The sequence below is a fragment of the Leuciscus leuciscus genome (assembly GCF_965113295.1).
Source record: "Leuciscus leuciscus genome assembly, chromosome: 20".
In the NCBI taxonomy this organism is placed as follows: domain Eukaryota; kingdom Metazoa; phylum Chordata; class Actinopteri; order Cypriniformes; family Leuciscidae; genus Leuciscus; species Leuciscus leuciscus.
The window spans coordinates 16,234,186-16,253,148 of NC_138744.1; the positions used below are offsets into that span (position 1 = coordinate 16,234,186).

Sequence of the window (18,963 nt, forward strand, 5' to 3'; positions counted from 1 at the left end):
CCACTAAGGTCCACAACACAGTCTAGCATAATCAACAGTGTAAGCAGTGATTTTTTGTTTTTTTTGTTTTTTTGTTCAATTGGACATGGCAATCTTCAACATATCAGGAAAAGGTAATTTTTTTAAAAGTTCTCAACCTTATTTAATCTTTATTATGTGTTACAAGAAATCAGTTGTGATGACCTTTATCATTTATGCATGTCCATATATGTTATAGAGTTGCTTTATTTAAATAATCTTTCATCACTCTTACAGACTTTTAGAAATATTGTATTAATCTGTCTGAGTATTATATATAGTGTAAAATGCCACTATTCTCATGGGTAGATAACAAGGTCATTTATAACTCCTGTTTTGTATGACATATTTTTTTAATAAAATCACCATATTAGCCTTGTGCATTTTCTTAGGGCTACTTAATTAGATGAAAAAATGCAATATTTTGAATGATAATTCAGCTATGCGTATCTACGTTAATGGACATAATATTCTGAAACATTGTTAATAAATGGCAGGTGTTTTATTGTTGATAAATAAGACAAATGATACACTTAGCATTTATAAATTTGCCAGAAGCAACACATTTTCTGTCAGAGGTATTAAAGAGTTGCTAAACTGAAATAAATACAAAATAGTTTTTGCAGAAAGAGTGCAACATTTCTGCATCTATATAGATGAATGGTTAAGATGTAAACAACAGGATTTTAGTAAAAAATCACTTATCCTATATATTAGTGTTTGGCCTATCAACTGTAAGACATCTTGTTGATGCCTAATAGTATGATTTAGGTCATGGTTATGGGAGATATGTGGGATTTTGGAGTCACAATTCTCATGGAAGGAAAAACAGTTCTGTTAGTGACAAAGCAAGAAGTCTTTGAAGCATCTAATTTCTCTTGATGAAGGACTCATACAGGGAGGTGAGCTGGTCCTTCAGGTCCTGTGCGTAGGGGTCCAGCTTTTCCTTCAGGTCTTCAGCATAGGGAGTGAGACTCTGCTGGACCATCTGTGCTCTCTCTCTAATCTGGGCCTGAAGATCCTCAGCCAGAGGGGTCACTGTCTTCTGGAACTCCTGCAGACGCTGGTCAACCTTCTCCTTGATTTCAGCAGTGTAGGGCTCCAGCTGAGCCTGCAGCTCCTTCACGCTCTGCTCCAGGTTTCCTCTCAGCTCCTCACTCTTCTGGAGCAGAGTGGCCTTCAGGGTCTCAGAATCCAGGGATTCTGCATATGGAGTCATGGCTGTCCTGAGCTCCTCCACTCTCTGCTGGATCTGGCTCTTGAGGTTGTCAGCATAGGGCTCCAGCTGGTCTCTCACAGTGATCAGGTCCTGGCCCAAACGCTCCCTCAACACTTCAGTCTCTTTGGTGATTCTGGTCATCAGCTCTTCAGCCAGAGGATCCATCTGTTTCTTGAGGGTGACGGCATATTCACTGGCCATATCGGCGCTCTGGGTCAGTCTAGCACTGTTAAATGGAGAAGGACATTTGAGTTTCATATCAGGGCATAAGAAATAGTCTAAATAACAGTGTCCTGCAGTTAAATATTCTTGACTTACTTGACGTCCTGTCCCAGTTGGGAAGACCTGATCATCTTGACGGTTTCCTCTGCAGTTTGTGTTGCCTTTGAAACATAGCTCCAGAATGCATCAGTCAGCTGCTCCAGCTGTGGCTTGGGCTCATCAGCAGAGAATAGGTTGGCCTGGCAACCTGTTGATGGAGCATTTCAGTTTGATCACATGGTATTGTTAATAGATTCTGTAAATTTATCAAGCCTTAAAACATTTTCATATAGTCATTTTCTCCGAATTTCTCACCTGTAAATACAGCAAGTGCAAGAACCACAAGAACCTTCATGATGTTCAGTTTTATTCTATAAGTAAAAAAAAAACAAAAAACAAACAAACACTTTTAATGAATGTCTCTGTCTTTTACATAAATGTAAATATTGCTCTATTTTGAATTTACTAAAATGTGTATAATTTCTTACCTGTGTCAGTGTGTTTTAATTGACGCTGTCCTGTCTGAAGAACAAGTGTGAAGGTTGCTGTTTCACATCTGTATTTATATAGCATAGGGAGGTGATTGCCATAGTGGAAACCCAAAGTCCAGTGGTAGTGCCTTGCTGTCATTACTCCACATCATAATGCCCTGACTGTACCTTCAACCACACAGACTTTCAGATTCAGCACAGATAATGGTAACAGTGGAACTTTGTCTTTAAAAGCAGTAATACATTTTTTGATGAAGTTTTAATTGGACCAAAATGAGAATACATAAAATATTTATATGGTTTAGCACTGAACATTACACAGAAGTCATTAAAGGGAAGTTTAACTAGAATTCCCCTACTCCCTAAAACAAACAAGAAAAGTACACATAATGGAAACATGAATTAAATTAAAATCTTAAAGCCTAAACTGAGTTATCCAGAAAAATCCAATTATTTAAGGTCCATATTAGATACTAAAACCAGACAGAGCCCCACATTTGAACATTTGACGTAATAAAACAACAAATGATAAAGACGTTCTGCACAACCTGATAAGATCTGACACATCACCCAAAGCCTCTTGATTCTGTGTCTGCTGGTATTAAGTATTTTTACTCTTGTCATTTAGCTTTAAATTCTAGGAGTTAACTTTATTAACAATGATAATAATTTGCCATTTATTAAGTATTACATAAATTGTTTGAAAGGAAATAGACTCCTCATAAACTGATTCTGTATCCCATTGAACTGTCTTGATCCCAACTCCAGGGATAAAATAACAGAAAGCTGTTTAATTATTCAATAACAATATTTGGCTGGTTAAACTACAGGAAAATAATTTGTCACTTTTCCATATAATTCATTTTCACCAAAGTTGATGAAAAGTATAGGCCTACCTATAATCTAATTTGAATGAGAGATGAGTGGAATAATGATACATTTCTCACCACTAGCACTGCCACTACAGTGAAGCTATTATAGTTAGTTAACCCTTTATGAAGATTTGTATTTATTTATAATTGTTTACATTAATAACGATTTCATCATTTCCTGCAAGGAGCAAAACATTTATCATGTGCTCAGAGTACATCAGCATTTATTAAAAATCAAGCCTGAAGTGAAAAGTCAACCTCAAATGACACAGTTGTAGAAACATTTTCACATTTTCTACTTATCTTCTACATATCAGTGACAGATAATACAGTAAGGCAGATGTTTTATTGTTGCAATAACAAGGAAATATGCTAGAAACAATTTAATGAATGAAATATATTTCAAAAATATGAAAACTCAAAAATAACTGGAGGTCTTCAGTTGATGCAGCAAAATATTTTTTCATTTCCTGCAGGTTTTGGTCCACATTCTCCTTGAGTTCAGCAGTGTAGGGCTCCAGCTGAGCCTGCAGCTCCTTCACGCTCTGCTCCAGGTTTCCTCTCAGCTCCTCACTCTTCTGGAGCAGAGTGGCCTTCAGGGTCTCAGAATCCAGGGATTCTGCATATGGAGTCATGGCTATCCTGAGCTCCTCCACTCTCTGCTGGATCTGGCTCTTGAGGTTGTCAGCACAAGGCTCCAGTTTGTCTCTCAGGGTGTTCAGGTCCTGGCCCAAACGCTCCCTCAACACTTCAGTCTCTTTGGTGATTTTGGTCATCATATCTTCAGATGGAGGAGTCTGTGTTAGTCTAGTGTGGGGATGTGGAGGGGAAAGGTGTCATTTATGTTTGGTAACAGAAAATATATTTCTAATTATAATAAAAATAATATTGCTGATAAATATGACTTACTTGACTTCCTGTCCCAGCTGGGATGTCTTTATCATCTGTGAAGTTTCATCAGTAGTATGCACTGCTTGGGCATTATAGTTCCAGAATGCGTTTATTAAGTCTTCCAGATGTGGATTTGGCTTCTCTTCATTAGATAAGTTGGCTTTGCAACCTGTGGTGGGAATAGAAAATATCAGATGGTTCAAACGTCCTTTTGGAGGTAAACAGAAAATTACTATTTGTGCACAGAGGAGAGAAAGCCTTACAGGTTTGGAATAGCATGTTTTAACATATGTTTTCTTATAATTTAGCTTCTTCAAACAGTGTAGAAGTAGGATGTTCCTTCAAAACTATAGTCAAGCTTCTACTCACAAGCCTAGATCTAAAGTGTTTTAAGATCACAAGAAACAAATGTATAATGTATCCAAACTTTTGACTGGTAGAACATTATTTAATATCCTGTTTGGAATTTGGAACTTTTTTTTTTTCCCGTTTGGAATTTGGAACTTTTTTTCTTTCTTCTTCTTCTTTAAGTACTTTATATCAATCTAACCTGTAAAAACAGCCAATGCAAGAATCACAAGATCCTTCATAGTTTTTAGGGCTTAGCCTGTAAAATAACAACACATTTTTCATTTAAACAATATAATGTAGAACATTTTATATAAAACAAATTTTAAACTGGTGTAGAATTGAAAATAATCAGAGATATTTTAAATGAACAAAGATATTTGCTTGACTGTTTTTCTACCCCCCTCTTCCTACCACAATGACCATTTGGAGTTCCTAAGGCACAGAGGGGCTGATAGTGATCTAGGCCTGCAGGCCAAATGTTTGTACTTTGGGGGTCGATGAATTGTCACACCTTTAGTACAGTGGTGGAAGTGTAATTATCTGACTGGTCAGTTTGAATGTCTCACAGTTGGGTTTTAGTCACATGGTCAAGGAAATGATAAAACAAGATTGAAACTGTTGCTCTGTCTCTTTGATGCTCTGGCTCTCTTCTTCTCTGGGTCCCCTCTCTTCTTATTCTTGGGGCTCTCTCATTTTGCCTCCTCTCTTCTTTGCCTCTCTCTCTCTCTCTCTCTCTCTCTCTCTCTCTCTCTCTCTCTCTCTCTCTCTGGTAATATTTTATATGCTGGGTACAATTAATGGTATAAGTTATCATCATCTCATACATCTATTTTGAAGTGTAACCATAACAATATTTTGTCATTAAACCTTTTCAATTACAACTAATGTGCTAACTAGTTTTGATTTGGTATTGACTTTGAAATGCTACATATTGCAATACAATATCGTCACTCTCTATAGCAACGCTCTCCCACAAATATTAAGCTATTGTAACTGCGCTTATTTCCGTCGTTGGTATAAGTGAAAGTGAGTGGTATAGACAAGAAATGTACAGTTTTCTACCATCTTGCTAATAACGATTATTTAGTCATTCGGCAGTTCTTGCAGCTTGAACCACTGCAGGAATTCCACCCTTACACTGGTATATAGTAAATGTATCTTCTTACCTTTGTCAGTATGATTTAATTTTACACTGTCCAGTGTGAATAGCAAGTGTGGTGATGACTGTTTCATATCTGTTTTTAAATAGTATTGGAAATGTATTTTAATCTCCAGTGGATGTTTTTATCTAGATATGTTGTGACTACACACTCTGTGTGACAAGATGTGCAGATCTGGACATCCTTTGAAAGCACCAGGTCCAAGAGTTACTGCGTACACCTGCGTCAGCACTGATAATGGAGTACAGACAACGCTATCTCACGACCAATTCGTACGAATTCGTACGAATGATAAAAAGTTGGCTAATTCGTACTAATTCGTACGACCTCACTCGTACGAATTTGTACGATTTGTCTAAACCCACGTGATGGGTAAGTTTAGGGGCGGGGTCAGGGGTAGGTCATTCGTATGAATTCATACGAATTGGCCGATTCGTAAAATATGTACGATTTTGCAAAAAACTGCTAATTCGTACGAGTCAGGTCGTATGAATTCGTACGAATAAGCCACCTCGTAGAATTTTTACGTTTTCCCGTGAGATCGGGCTGGTACAGACATTAACATAATGTATGATCTATCATTATTACAGCTAGAACGGACTGGAAAAAGTAAATTTTTGGAAAGTTCTCAACCTTATCTAATCTTTATGACCTTTATAATTTCTGCATGTCCATATATGTGACCTTGGACCATGGGTCAATTTTTTTAAATTGAGATCTATACATCATCTTAAAGCTGAATAAATAAGCTTTCCAGATGTATGGTTTGTTAGGACAATATTTGGCCAAGATACAACTATTTGAAAATCTGGAATATGAGGGTGCAAAAAAATCGAAACATTGAGAAAATCGCCTTTAAAGTTGTCCATTTATGTTCGCGATTGTGCTGCATTCACTCACAAAAATATATTTTTTGTATATTTACAGTAAGAAATTGACTAAATATCTTCATAGAACATGATCTTGACTTAATATCCTAATGATTTTTGGCATAAAAGAAAAAGCGATAATTTTGACCCATACAATGCTACAAATATACCCGTGCGACTTATGACTGTTTTTGTGATCCAGGGTCACATATGTTATAGAGTTGCTTTGTTTAAATAATCTTTCATCACTCCTACAGACTTTTAGAAATTTTGTATTAATCTGTCCGAGTATTATATATATATATAGTGTCAAATTCCACACTTCTAATAGGTAGATAACACGGCCAATTATAGCTCCTGTTTTGTCTGGTCATATTAGCCTTGTGCATTTTCTTAGGGCTACTTTATTAGATGAAAAAATGCAATATTTTGAATGATAATTCAGCTATGCTTATCTACGTTATTGGAAATAATATTCTGAAACATTGTTAATAAATGGCAGGTGTTTTATTGTTGATAAATAAGACAAATGATACACTTGGCATTTATAAATTTGCAAGAAGCAACACATTTTCTGTCAGAGGTATTAAAGAGTTGCTAAACTGAAATAAATACACAATAGTTTTTACAGAAAGAGAGCAACATTTCTGCATCTATATAGATGAATGGTTAAGATGTAAACAACAGGATTTAGTAAAAAATCACTTATCCTATATATTAGTGTTTGGCCTATCAACTGTAAGACATTTTGTTGATGCCTAATAGTATGATTTAGGTCATGGTTATGGGAGATATGTGGGATTTTGGAGTCACAATTCTCATAGAAGGAAAAACAGTTCTGTTAGTGACAAAGGAAGAAGTCTTTGGAGCATCTAATTTCTCTTGATGAAGGACTCATACAGGGAGGTGAGCTGGTCCTTCAGGTCCTGTGCGTAGGGGTCCAGCTTTTCCTTCAGGTCTTCAGCGTAGGGTGTGAGACTCTGCTGGACAATCTGGGCTCTCTCTCTAATCTGGGCCTGAAGATCCTCAGCCAGAGGGGTCACGGTCTTCTGGAACTCCTGCAGACGCTGGTCAACCTTCTCCTTGATTTCAGCAGTGTAGGGCTCCAGCTGAGCCTGCAGCTCCTTCACGCTCTGCTCCAGTTTTCCTCTCAGCTCCTCACTCTTCTGGAGCAGAGTGGCCTTCAGGGTCTCAGAATCCAGGGATTCTGCATATGGAGTCATGGCTGTCCTGAGCTCCTCCACTCTCTGCTGGATCTGGCTCTTTAGGTTGTCAGCATAGGGCTCCAGCTGGTCTCTCACAGTGATCAGGTCCTGGCCCAAACGCTCCCTCAAAACTTCAGTCTCCTTGGTGATTCTGGTCATCAGCTCTTCAGCCAGAGGATCCATCTGTTTCTTGAGGGTGACGGCATATTCACTGGCCATATCGGCACTCTGGGTCAGTCTAGTACTGAGATGTGAAAAGTTGAAATGTGTATTTATGTTAATGCAGTTCAAGATTTTAGTATTTCAAACATAAACTGAGACCTATGGACATTACTTACTTGACTTCCTGACCCAGTTGAGATTCTCTGATCATTTTCAGGGTGTCCTCTGCGGTGCGTGTGGCCTGGGCAACATAACTCCAGAATGCATCAGTCAGCTGCTCCAGCTGTGGCTTGGGCTCATCAGCATAAAACAGGTTGGCTTGGCAACCTAAAAAAAAAAAAAAAAAAATTAATTATAAGTCCACCAGACAGTTTCCAATCTACTCAAACAGCTAAATATTGCAGTATATGTACTTGTTCATGTCTGTATTTGTCTGTGTAATTAATTTCTGTTTTATTGTTTCCCCCATTATTTTGGAAAAATGTTATTGCTTTTTTGGTAAGGTATTTCAACATGAAATTAAAGACTAAAATTCAATGGAAGTTTTGAATTCTTGACAAAGGCTTTATCTAATATTACAAAATGTGCTGATAAATAGGTAAGGCGTTTCAGCTTCTTGGTCCCAAAAGAAAACAACATGATTTACCTGTGAATGCCACAAAGGCAAGAATCAGGTACAGTTTCATCTTCACAGTCGTTTGCTAAAAAGGAGTAAACAAATAAATGTTATTTACATTTGCATGTTTAAAACATTTCCTTTTTTTTTGCACAATGTATTTTACTGACACAAAAATACTATTTGTAATAGTATTTCAGTAATTTATTATAACATGTTAATCTTAAATTACCTTCAAGTCCCCCAGCAAAATGCTTAGTCCAGTAACCTTCTGTGAGTCCAGACAGTCTTAGGCTTTATATATATATGTGTGTGTGTGTGTGTGTGTGTGTGTGTGCACAGTTAAATAATCTACAGAAAAAATCAAAGTCCAGCTTCTAGTGCCATGCTGTCAGTGTCACTCCCCCCACAGCCTGCTGTCACATGACGTTGTGCTTTGAACCTACTGATAATGAATCTACAAATGAATCGCCTTAGACAACCTTTTTTTTCTTTCTTTTTTTAACCTTTCTCTTGACTCTAGAGTCTAGACAGAGCCATGGTTTATTCAGTGGATATTTAACTCAACCTCTGTTGTAAGCTTTGGATAATGAGATCTTTGAAAGGAATTGCATTTTTTAACTTACAGTTTATTTGTCATTATAATTCACTGATTATCAATGATTTATTAACCTTTATTTAGAATAATATCACAAATAAATACGCATACTTTTATAAGCAAATGGGTAGAAAATGCTGTTTCTCTTAATTTTTATTTCATACTTTTAATTAAGCACTATAAAGTTATGACCTTTGTGCCTCCACAGTATTTAGTTCAGATTAGGATGTAAACTTTCAACTGAGAGGCAGTTGTCTTATATATGTGGCCTCATCACCTTTTTGTTTGTTTGTTTATTGTCTTTTATATCATAAAACATGTTTTTTTGTAAAAAAAAATAAAAAAAATCCAATTTACTTTTACTAGACTATAAAATTAAGATTATATACAATATAAAAATTAAGAATAAGAATACATTTTGTCATGATATATTTTGTAGAAAATGTATGACTCGAAAGAGTGCTTTTAAAATGTTTCTAATCAATGGAGACTGCTTATGCAAGCTGTTGCAAGTCTCAAGTCAAGTCAAGTCACCTTCATTTATATAGCGCTTTTACAAAACAGATTTTTTCAAAGCAGCTTTACAGTGATAATAGAAGATTAATGCGTCTGTACAGCAGCTCTAGAAAAAAATCATTATCCAAGTTTTGGATTGATTAATTTCCATTGTCATTTTCTCAAGCCATATGATATGTTTATGTGACAATCACAAAAAAGAATAATTTATAATTGTGATTTTGATTGTTTTTTTTAAACATTTTGTCATTTTTGAGGTTTGAAAGCCTCAGCACACATCCATTGAAATCACATGAAAAGGTGTGACCCTTATTCACAATTTCTCATTTTTGTGTTCCACACACAAAATAAAGTCATATCTTATTCTGATTCTGATTATAGTAGAGGTTTGGAATGACCAGAGGGTAAATTATGGCAGAATTTTCATGTTGGGGTAAACTATGCCTTAAGACAATAGTTTTTTTGAAATAATAAAAAAAATAGCAACATAGGAAACACTGGAGCATAAAATGGGGTAATGCTTGTTTTGGGTTACATGTGCCATTTTTCTGATTCAGATGGACTTTGTATTAACTCAAAAGTGACATGAGTATGGATAGGTGATCAATAGATCTGCTCAAGGACAATGGTGCTTTTGTTGAGTAGATTTTGTTGAAAACATTGCATGTGGATTTTGACCAAATGCTTTTTTGATACAATAACACTAATAACTGTATTCCAAAGGTTCTTTAAATGCTGTTATTAGCACTTAGAGACTTGAACTCCTCACATTCACTTAGATTGTATATTTTCAGTGTTCATAATTTGATGTGATCATTTGTGTTGAGCTTTGATTTTTATGTAAAAGTTGTTGTTTTCACATAAATCAAGCTATAGAGTTTACACTAAGTGTCTCATTCAGAATTATTATACACGTTCTGTTTAACACCAAACCAGACACACCGCTTTCGTCATCCAGCCAGCGTGGAGGGGCAGAGTCCGCTTACAACACTTTTACTGTATATCTGATTTCCTCCACACATAAAAAAACATTTATTGTAGCCTTGGGAATTCAGAGCACAGAAAAAAACTAAACAAAAAAACAAACATGCAATCTGTGTCACTCTCTTATGAGAATGTGCTATTTTTTGTAAACCTATTTTCATGAGGTTTCATGTAGCCTATGTTTGATTGTCCACGAAGAACTAAAAAGTAAAACATTTTAATTTAAACCAGACTTTATTACAGTATGACCCACAAATGCATGCAAATACACACGTTACAAGGAATTTAAAGAAATGTATACCTGTTTTACATGTTTTTGTCTCACAATATTGGGGGTAAAATCAAAGATCTGATCTGAGTACCATTCATTTGTCAAATACACAAGCAGTTTGATTTAAATAATCTGTGTCTTGCACTGCCAGATGACTAAATTTCATCCACTCTTTTGTCTGAAGGAGACGTGCAGGCAAACTGGATACATGGCAACGAGACACAGCGTCTCATTCCCTTTCTCAGGTAACCAGGGTTACTTACGTAACCTGAGACGCTTACTTTCAAAATGGAACTTCAACACTGTGTCATTAATTCCCTGCTCTACTGGGTATCTTCAGAGTAGCTAAAAAAGGAGCATGCAAAGTGCTAAATCTGTATAGTAAATAGCCTTTCAGGTTACAACCTTCACTATTGCTGCCCATCCAGTGGAAGCCTAAAATCCTTGTTTCTACTCAGAAAAGGAGGTGAAATGAGAACAGGGCACAATGCAGTGTGCCCACTACTCATATCAACCAGACTCTAAAACCCACAGGTTCAAGACTCCAATATGGCCACTAAGGCACTTACCATAAGGCCCGTTAAAGCTAGCGCTTTTTACGATATTAGGTGATCGATAACAAGGAGGGATGCCCACGGGCTAAGTTCCTGTACTTATTAGTACTGTCAAACCCGGGCCTGTCCCGGTTCATAGATCCGTGTGTTCATTTTGCGTATCTGTCTGGTGTTTGTAGGTGTTGGGTCTGTGTGTGGTAGCTTGTTTGTTGCCTAGTAACCAGCTGATCACTCAATCAGTCAATCAGCTGCAGCTAGTCAGCTGCCTATAGCTGGAGTGAGATATGCTTAGTGTCGGTTCTCCACGCTTGTTTTGTTCTCTCACCTAGTTCCTGTATCTGAGTTCCAAGCTAAGTCATTCCTGCATTTCGTCTGTGCTTCCAAGCAGCTCGGAGATCGTCCTTGAGTTTTCATCAACCAGCTGTCCGGTCTGAGTTACCACGCTGTGTTTGATTCCTGTCTCTTCATCTCTCTCTCCTTTGGATTGCTGCATTGAGTCCACCAGTGTATTGACTGTTCTTTCTGAGTTTTTTCCGCTGTCCTGTCTGTCAGTAAACTGCCTTTTTGCAATTGGATCTACGACTCCCTTTCTGACAGGGCCCTAGTCGAGCAACCATCCAAAGGGGAACAATATACCTGCTTCAAGACCCAATAGTAGTTAGGAAGGGGATAATGGAAACATAGGGAGTTTATGAGTTGCCCCAGTTTCATTCATCCTGCTCTACCCTAAAAGGGCACCAGTGCAACTTATTGAAGGCACCAAACCTGGTGCTGTAATACCATAATAATTAGCTAAAAACTGCCCTTTAAACACCATGGATCCTATTCCATACAGAGATCTTCAACTATTTTTTTTCATACTGTACTGTATTTGTTTCTATGTATATATGTCTGTCTTCACATTCTATCCATGGACATGTACTCATATATAAATACACTATCTCTATCCAGACAACTCATACTTTTCTAAATATTGGGGGTGTAATGGTTCAAATTACTCACGGTTCGTTTTTAATCATGGTTTTATGGTCACGCCGCGGTTTAGGGTTAGGGAAATAAATACAATAGAGCAAAGATACAAATAAAATAAACAGTGCTTTTCAGGTTATTTAGGTATCTAACAGTAGAATTCAGGTCCAGAGTTTGAAGATAGTAATCAAATGTAAAATAATTGAATACATTGCATAAAATATTCACTGTATAAATTAAATAAAAATGTATCAATATTAAAGTTACATAAAGCTATTCAGTCAAGAGCAGTGATTACCTCCTTGTCTTTTGTTGTTTGATTAACATTAAAAACAAAGACAGTTGGAATGTTAGGCTGCTGTCACTTTAAGAAAAAAACGCACAGATCCAAATAACTGATAAACATGCATTGTCTTTCTCGACTGCTTACGTTAAGTAATAACCTACTATGTTCTCTTACGAGAGGTTCTCTCGTATTGCGTAAGTTGCTTACGCTACGGGTAAAGTTGTCTTTTCTCGAGATCTGAAGCCAAAAATTATCCTTAATTTTGTATTTATTGTCAACGCAGTGCGGCAGACAGCAGACCATAGCAGGCTGTACGAGCGTGCTCATTGGCTGTCCTGCGGCAACTGCAGCAGCCTACCAGTGAGCCCTGTGTGACGTCACGCCCAATGAGGGCGCTTCGCGCCCTCCACGCGCCTGGCCCGCCAGAATGGGTGTGGCTAGCGTGTATAAAAGAGGGGCTCACAGGCTGGAATTCTGATTTTCATGTCTTCAGCGAAGCTCTTCGCATCGCTGGATCTTGAGAGCTGCCGCCATTGAAACAAGCGACCAGCAAGCCTAGGAAGCGTCTGAGGAAGCCGGCCGCCTTCACCGCCTTCAGCCTCCGTGCCTGCTACGCCATCCGGCGACATATCCTTTCTCTGCTGTGTGTGTTCGCCTTTGCGTCACACACTTTCTCTCTCCTAAAAGAGCACAAGGCGTTTTTCTAAAAATACCTCGTCTTTCCTGCGGCTCGTGCCGCTCAGCAACAGAGACCGCCATGTCATCTGCGCTCTCTGCCTGGGCCGCTAGCACGCCGCCACCGCACTCCCCGAGTGCGAAGAGCTCTCAATGTCGACCCTGCGGGCTCGACTTGAAGCTTTCAACGCAAGCTGTCACTCCGCCTGTCCCTGCGGGGCCGTGCAGAAATAAGCGCCGCCCCCAGAGACCACTGGAGGCCGTTGCGGCAACGAGAAGCTCGCCGGATCCGTTCCCTCGAGCTTCTCTCTTCCCCCCTCCCGGCCGCGCAGCCGCCGGCACTCGCCCGCGCCGCCGCCACTTCAGGGGATGAGGCAGAGGAGCTGGACGAGGACGCTGCCGCTGAAAGCTCCCCTCTGTTCGAGCCGCGCAAACGGCGCCGCTCACAAGGGATATGTCAGAAAGCGGGCGGCCACGGGATAGCTTCCTTTACGTTACAAGAAAGCTACCCCGCGTCCCGTTCGCGCGCGTCACTCTGGTAACATCAATATTGCAGTAAACGAGCCTGTTATAAATACATGCATGCCTGCAAACAAACGCCGTCACGACGAGCAATGTTCAGCACCCCGCGTGCCTCACTCACCGGCGAAAGGAGAAAGAGAGAGTGTTCTGAGTCCCGCTGAGGCCGGACCAACCTCCAATTCTCGCACATTTCTCAGTCCCCTCTAAGTTCAGGTTACTGGAAATACGAATATTGCAGTGAACGAGCCTGTTTTTTATACACGCGCGCCTGCAAAACGAACGGCGACACAAAACGTGACGCTCTTTATGCTCGCGCTTACCGAAAGCTTATGTGTTCTCCCCCTGTGGCACAGTGGCAGAACCCTAGGCTTTCGCGCCAGAGACCCGTGTTCGAATCCGGGCCTTGGCAGCAGATAAAAATTATGCTGTTCGCTCCGAGCTCGCGCCCAGCTTTCTTACTTCCGCTTTCGTGCGCCGTCCCTCGCACAATATGTTCCCCGTCCAAAGCCACCGGGACAATGTGTGTAAAACGGCCAGCCATCTCTGTATGCGAGCCGCCGTATTCAAGCACCAAGAGCGCGCGCGCCGCGCCCGCGCCTCCGAATCAGGGTCCCGAGCCCGTGCATCAAGGCTATCGGAACCCGGAGGTCATTCTGCCCTTAGCTGTACTAATATTGCAGTAAACGAGCCTGTTTTAACACACGCATGCCTGCAAAACGAACGCTGACACACAACAGGACGCTCTTTTATATGCTCGCGCTTACTGGATGCTTACGTGTTCTCCCCCTGTGGCACAGTGGCAGAACACTAGGCTTTCACGCCAGAGACCTGTGTTTGAATCCGGGCTCTGACAGCAAATAAAAATAATGTTTTTATGAGCATATGAGCCGTCAAAGCATTTCGCTCTGTCAGTCCCCTAAAAGGTGACTGCAGATGCGAATTTTGCACATCGCATGCCCTGAGAGGTCAGGGTATGCGAATTTTTAACTATCTGGACGATTGGCTGATTCTAGTACAGTCAGAGGAAGAACTGATCTCCCACAGAACTGTGCTTCTCAGCCACCTGGAAAGCTTGGGTCTCACGGTCAACTGGACCAAGAGCTCATTACTGCCCAGTCAGTCAACCCCTTTTCTGGGCTTGGAACTGGACTCTGTGGCAATGACGGCCCGGCTGTCGATATAGCACGCGCGCCGTATCTAGCGCCTGGCCGCGTCTTTCCAGCTGGGCAGCGCCGCACCCCTGAAAACGTTTCAGAGGATGCTGGGTTATATGGCGTCAGCTGCAACAGTGATTCAGCTGGGTCTATTACATATGCGTCCCCTACAACGCTGGTTGAACGCCCGTATGCCTCGCCGAGCCTGGGCGGCCGGCGGCATACGAATCAGAGTGACTCAGAGCTGCGTTTCAGCGCTGAGACCCTGGTTAGCGGCCGATTGGTACCAGCAGGGAGTGATAATGGGAGCCGTTTCACGCCGCAAGTTATCTCGACGGATGCATCCAACTTAGGTTGGGGCGCTCTGTTCGAGGGCAAACCAGTCTTTGTCCTGTGGTCAGACAAGGAAAAATGCCTCCATATAAACTGTTTGGAGATGATAGCGGTCGAAAACGCGCTCAAGCATTTCCTCCCACATATACGGGATCCCCACGTACTAGTCCGTTCGGACAACATGTCTGTGGTGTCCTATGTGAACCGACAGGGCGGTGTCAGATCCAGAAATCTCTGCAATCTGACAAAGTGCCTTCTAGTGTGGGCTCACCACTCGTTGCACTCGCTGAGAGCCATGCACGTGCCTGGCCACCTGAATGTCGGTCCAGACAGACTGTCCAGGTACAACATTCCCCCGGGAGAATGGTCCCTGCACCCTCAGACAGTCCAGCTGCTGTGGCACCTGTTCGGCAGGGCGGAAGTCGACCTATTTGCGTCAAAAGACAATGCTCATTGCCCGAGGTTTTTCTCAAAAAGCGAGGATGCGTTGGCCCAAACCTGGCCCAGCCGCCCGCTGTATGCTTTCCCTCCGATCTCTCTGTTACCACAGGTAATAAAGAGGGTCAGGGAAAACACGCCACTCAGTGCTCCTCATAGCCCCGCGATGGGGGAACCAAATTGGTACCCAGAGCTAGTGAGGCTGTCGCACTCACCCCCCTGGCCGATCCCGGTCAAGAGAGATCTCCTCTCTCAAGCCGGTGGATCGATATGGCATGCCAAGAGTGCTGGTCTCTGCACGCGTGGGTAATCAACGGATACCCGTTGAGCTGCCAGAAGGGGTCATAAACACAGTGTTCACTAAATGGTGCGCCACTAGGAGCCTGGATCCACGCACACGCGGGGTTTCGCGGGTGCTCTCCTTCCTACAAGAGCTGTTGGACAAGGGCAGGTCCCCCTCCACGCTCAACGTACATGTTGCAGCTATCGCAGCGTTCGCTGAGACGACGCGCAGCCATGCAATAGGAAGAAATGAGCTCATCATCCGCTTCCTCAGGGCAGCCAGGAGGATGAACCCCCCGCGGCCCCCCCTCGGTTCCTATCTGGGATCTTTCTTTGGTCTTGGATACCCTGAAAGCTTTTCCCTTTGAACCATTAGAATCGTGGATTTGAAATACCTTTCGCTTAAAACCGTTTTTCTGATAGCTCTGGCATCAGTAAAACGCATGGGGGATTTACACGCGCTGTCTGTCAGCCCCGCGTGTCTCGAGTTCGGACCTTTTGACTCTAAAGTCATCCTCAAACCGAGACACGGTTACGTCCCAAAAGTGATTGGCACTCCCTTTAGGGCGCAGATCATCTGCCTGTCGGCTCTGCCAGCATCCGATAGTGATGATAGTGATAACCTCCTATGCCCCGTCAGGGCGCTGAGAGTGTACATCACACGCTCCGCCGCCTTTAGGCGTTCCGAGCAGCTTTTCGTTTCGTTTGGTGGGCGCACCAGGGGTCTCGCCGCCTCGAAACAGAGTCTGTCCAGATGGATAGTGGTCTCTATCGCAGCTGCATATGCATCCAAACACCTGCAGTGCCCTATGGGCATCAGAGCCCATTCCACAGAGGCATGGCCTCTTCGTGGGCTTGGTCTAGCGGGATTTCTATTCACGACATATGTATGGCGGCAGGCTGGGCCTCCCCCTCCACATTCGTGAGATTTTATAATCTGGAAGTCCCCGCCTTGCAGGCTAAACTGTTATCAGTCTAAGCGGGATGTATGTTCTGCCCATTATTATGCGCAGACTACTCCTGTGTATTACTAGCTTTTCTGGTAGCTGCACTAGGGATAAAAGTCTCTATATACAGACCGACGGTTCCGCTCTGTATTGTTCCCCATCATGCGCTGATGTATTAGTGCGGGCCCGCGTTGCTGGCCGCCTATTTCTCACTGTGGCGCTAGGGCTTACACTTTCATACATGGACCGGCGAGGCCGCTCTATATATTTTCCCTGTGATGTGCTTGTGTACTGTGCTGGCCCGCGCTGCTGGCTGCACTCTCCTTGGGTTTATACACAGACCCGCTCTGTACCCTTATGAAGTGCTTATGACACGTGCTGGCCCGCGTTGCTGGCCGCCTGTTCTCGCATGTTATTTTCCCTGGGTTTCCCTGGGACTCATGCATTGATGCTCGGCGCGCACGGCGTTGACAAGGGGTTCCCGTAGCGTAAGCAACTTACGCAATACGAGAGAACCTCTCGTAAGAGAACGTACTCGGTTACCTAATGTAACCTCGGTTCTCTCTAGAAGAGGGAACGAGTATTGCGTAACCTGCCGTGTCGCGCCACGAGCTTATTCGCTTCAGTCTATGAAAACCAGAATTCCAGCCTGTGAGCCCCTCTTTTATACACGCTAGCCACACCCATTCTGGCGGGCTAGGCGCGTGGACGTGACGTCACGAATGGCTCACTGGTAGGCTGCTGCAGTTGCCGCAGGACAGCCAATGAGCACGCTCGTACAGCCTGCTATGGTCTGCTGTCTGCCGCACTGCGTTGACAATAAATACAAAATTAAGGATAATTTTTGGCTTCAGATCTCGAGAAAAGACAACTTTACCCATAGCGTAAGAAACTTACGCAATACTCGTTCCCTCTTCTAGAGAGAACCGAGGTTACATTAGGTAACCGAGTACGTTTTCTAGGATACTCGCCAAGATGGGCATGTTGACAATTTTTGTGTGAATTTTTTAGGGGTGTGACAAGATCTCGTGCCACGAGATCTCGCGAGATTAAAACGTGACAAGATTTCTCGTCGTGGTGAAAAGTTGTCTTGTGAAATCAGCATGATGAAGTGTGAGGGTAAAATTAGTACTGAAGATCCCACCTCCACTTTTAAATTGTTTGTGTGGAAACAGTTTGGTTTTCCAGTAGATAAAAGAAACGGCGAAAGAGTAACAGACAAGACACAAACAATATGTAAACACTGAAAGAAAACAGTGCCGTACACCTCGGCTAACACGAGCACTATGCAAAGACACATGCAGAACAACCACAGCTATCTGCTAAAACCAGACGCGCCAGCTGTGAAGAGAACACTGAAAGGGCAAACAAGGCTAAATGCCTTTGCATCTCAACTTCCACCGTAAAGTGCAAGAGCCACGGCAATAACGGGAGACATCAGCTATATGTTGCCAGGATACAAAATGCTGATGAGTACCTCTGTTCTTTTAACAGTACCCGTCAACCATGGTTAAATGACTCTATTCGCTTAATCAGACAAACTTGTAGGAGATATGAACAAAAATGGCTTAAGGATTGGTTGCAGGTTTCCTATGAACTTATGAGGGACTCTCTCTCAGTATTTCAGAATGAGGTCAAGTCAGCAAAATCTAAATATTTGTCAGAGATTATCAATAGTAAGTACCAGAAGTCCCACACTGTTGATTCTGTTCTAAATCCAGTGGTTAATATTTTTAGTGATGCATATTTTTCTGAATTTTTTTAATTTATTTTTTTAACATTCTTTGTTGAGAGAGTGGTTAGGCTGAGACCCCATAATTTCCATTCTAATTCTGACATCCAAAAGACACCATGGAGCAATAACGGGAGACATCAGCAATATTTTGCCAGGATACAAAATGCTGATGAGTACCTCTGTTCTTTTAACAGTACCTGTCTGAACATCTTAAATTCCATTGCTCCTATGAAGGCCAAGCAGCCGAAGGAAAAAACCTCAAACATGGTTAAATGACTCTATTTAAATGAATAGATTAGATTAGATTAGATTAGAAGTTCCTGGTGAACTTCTATCGCTGTGCAATAGAAAGCATCCTGACCAACTGTGCTACAGTGTGGTATGGGAGCTGTTCTGTTGCAGAGCGCAAGGCACTGCAGCGGGTGGTGAAAACCGCCCAGCGCATCACTGGGACTCCACTACCTGCCATCGAGCACATCCAGAGGAAACGCTGTCTGCATCGAGCTCGCAGCATCCTTAAGGACTCCTCTCACCCAGCCCACAGACTGTTTTCTCTCCTGCCCTCCGGCAGGCGTTTCAGGTGC

At 42.0% G+C, this 18,963-nt stretch overlaps 3 protein-coding genes across 3 annotated transcripts; all 3 read right to left on the reverse strand.

Moving 5' to 3' along the window:
• Nucleotides 1-495: 495 nt before the first annotated feature.
• On the reverse strand, nt 496-2,065 carry LOC309484338 (uncharacterized protein). The gene is made up of 4 exons (XM_082150566.1): nt 1,987-2,065; nt 1,814-1,869; nt 1,556-1,706; nt 496-1,463 (listed from the first exon to the last, which is right to left on the reverse strand). The coding sequence occupies exons 2-4, from the start codon at nt 1,851-1,853 to the stop codon at nt 887-889; spliced, it is 768 nt and encodes a 255-aa protein (XP_082006692.1). The 5' UTR covers nt 1,854-1,869; nt 1,987-2,065; the 3' UTR covers nt 496-886.
• A 1,075-nt stretch (nt 2,066-3,140) lies between these two features.
• LOC309484341 (uncharacterized protein) lies at nt 3,141-3,931 on the reverse strand. Its single transcript, XM_082150569.1, has 2 exons — nt 3,771-3,931; nt 3,141-3,668 (listed from the first exon to the last, which is right to left on the reverse strand). The coding sequence occupies exons 1-2, from the start codon at nt 3,803-3,805 to the stop codon at nt 3,245-3,247; spliced, it is 459 nt and encodes a 152-aa protein (XP_082006695.1). The 5' UTR covers nt 3,806-3,931; the 3' UTR covers nt 3,141-3,244.
• Nucleotides 3,932-6,624: 2,693 nt separating this feature from the next.
• On the reverse strand, nt 6,625-8,447 carry LOC309484336 (uncharacterized protein). Its single transcript, XM_082150564.1, has 4 exons — nt 8,348-8,447; nt 8,146-8,200; nt 7,676-7,826; nt 6,625-7,581 (listed from the first exon to the last, which is right to left on the reverse strand). The coding sequence occupies exons 2-4, from the start codon at nt 8,183-8,185 to the stop codon at nt 7,005-7,007; spliced, it is 768 nt and encodes a 255-aa protein (XP_082006690.1). The 5' UTR covers nt 8,186-8,200; nt 8,348-8,447; the 3' UTR covers nt 6,625-7,004.
• Nucleotides 8,448-18,963: the final 10,516 nt, after the last annotated feature.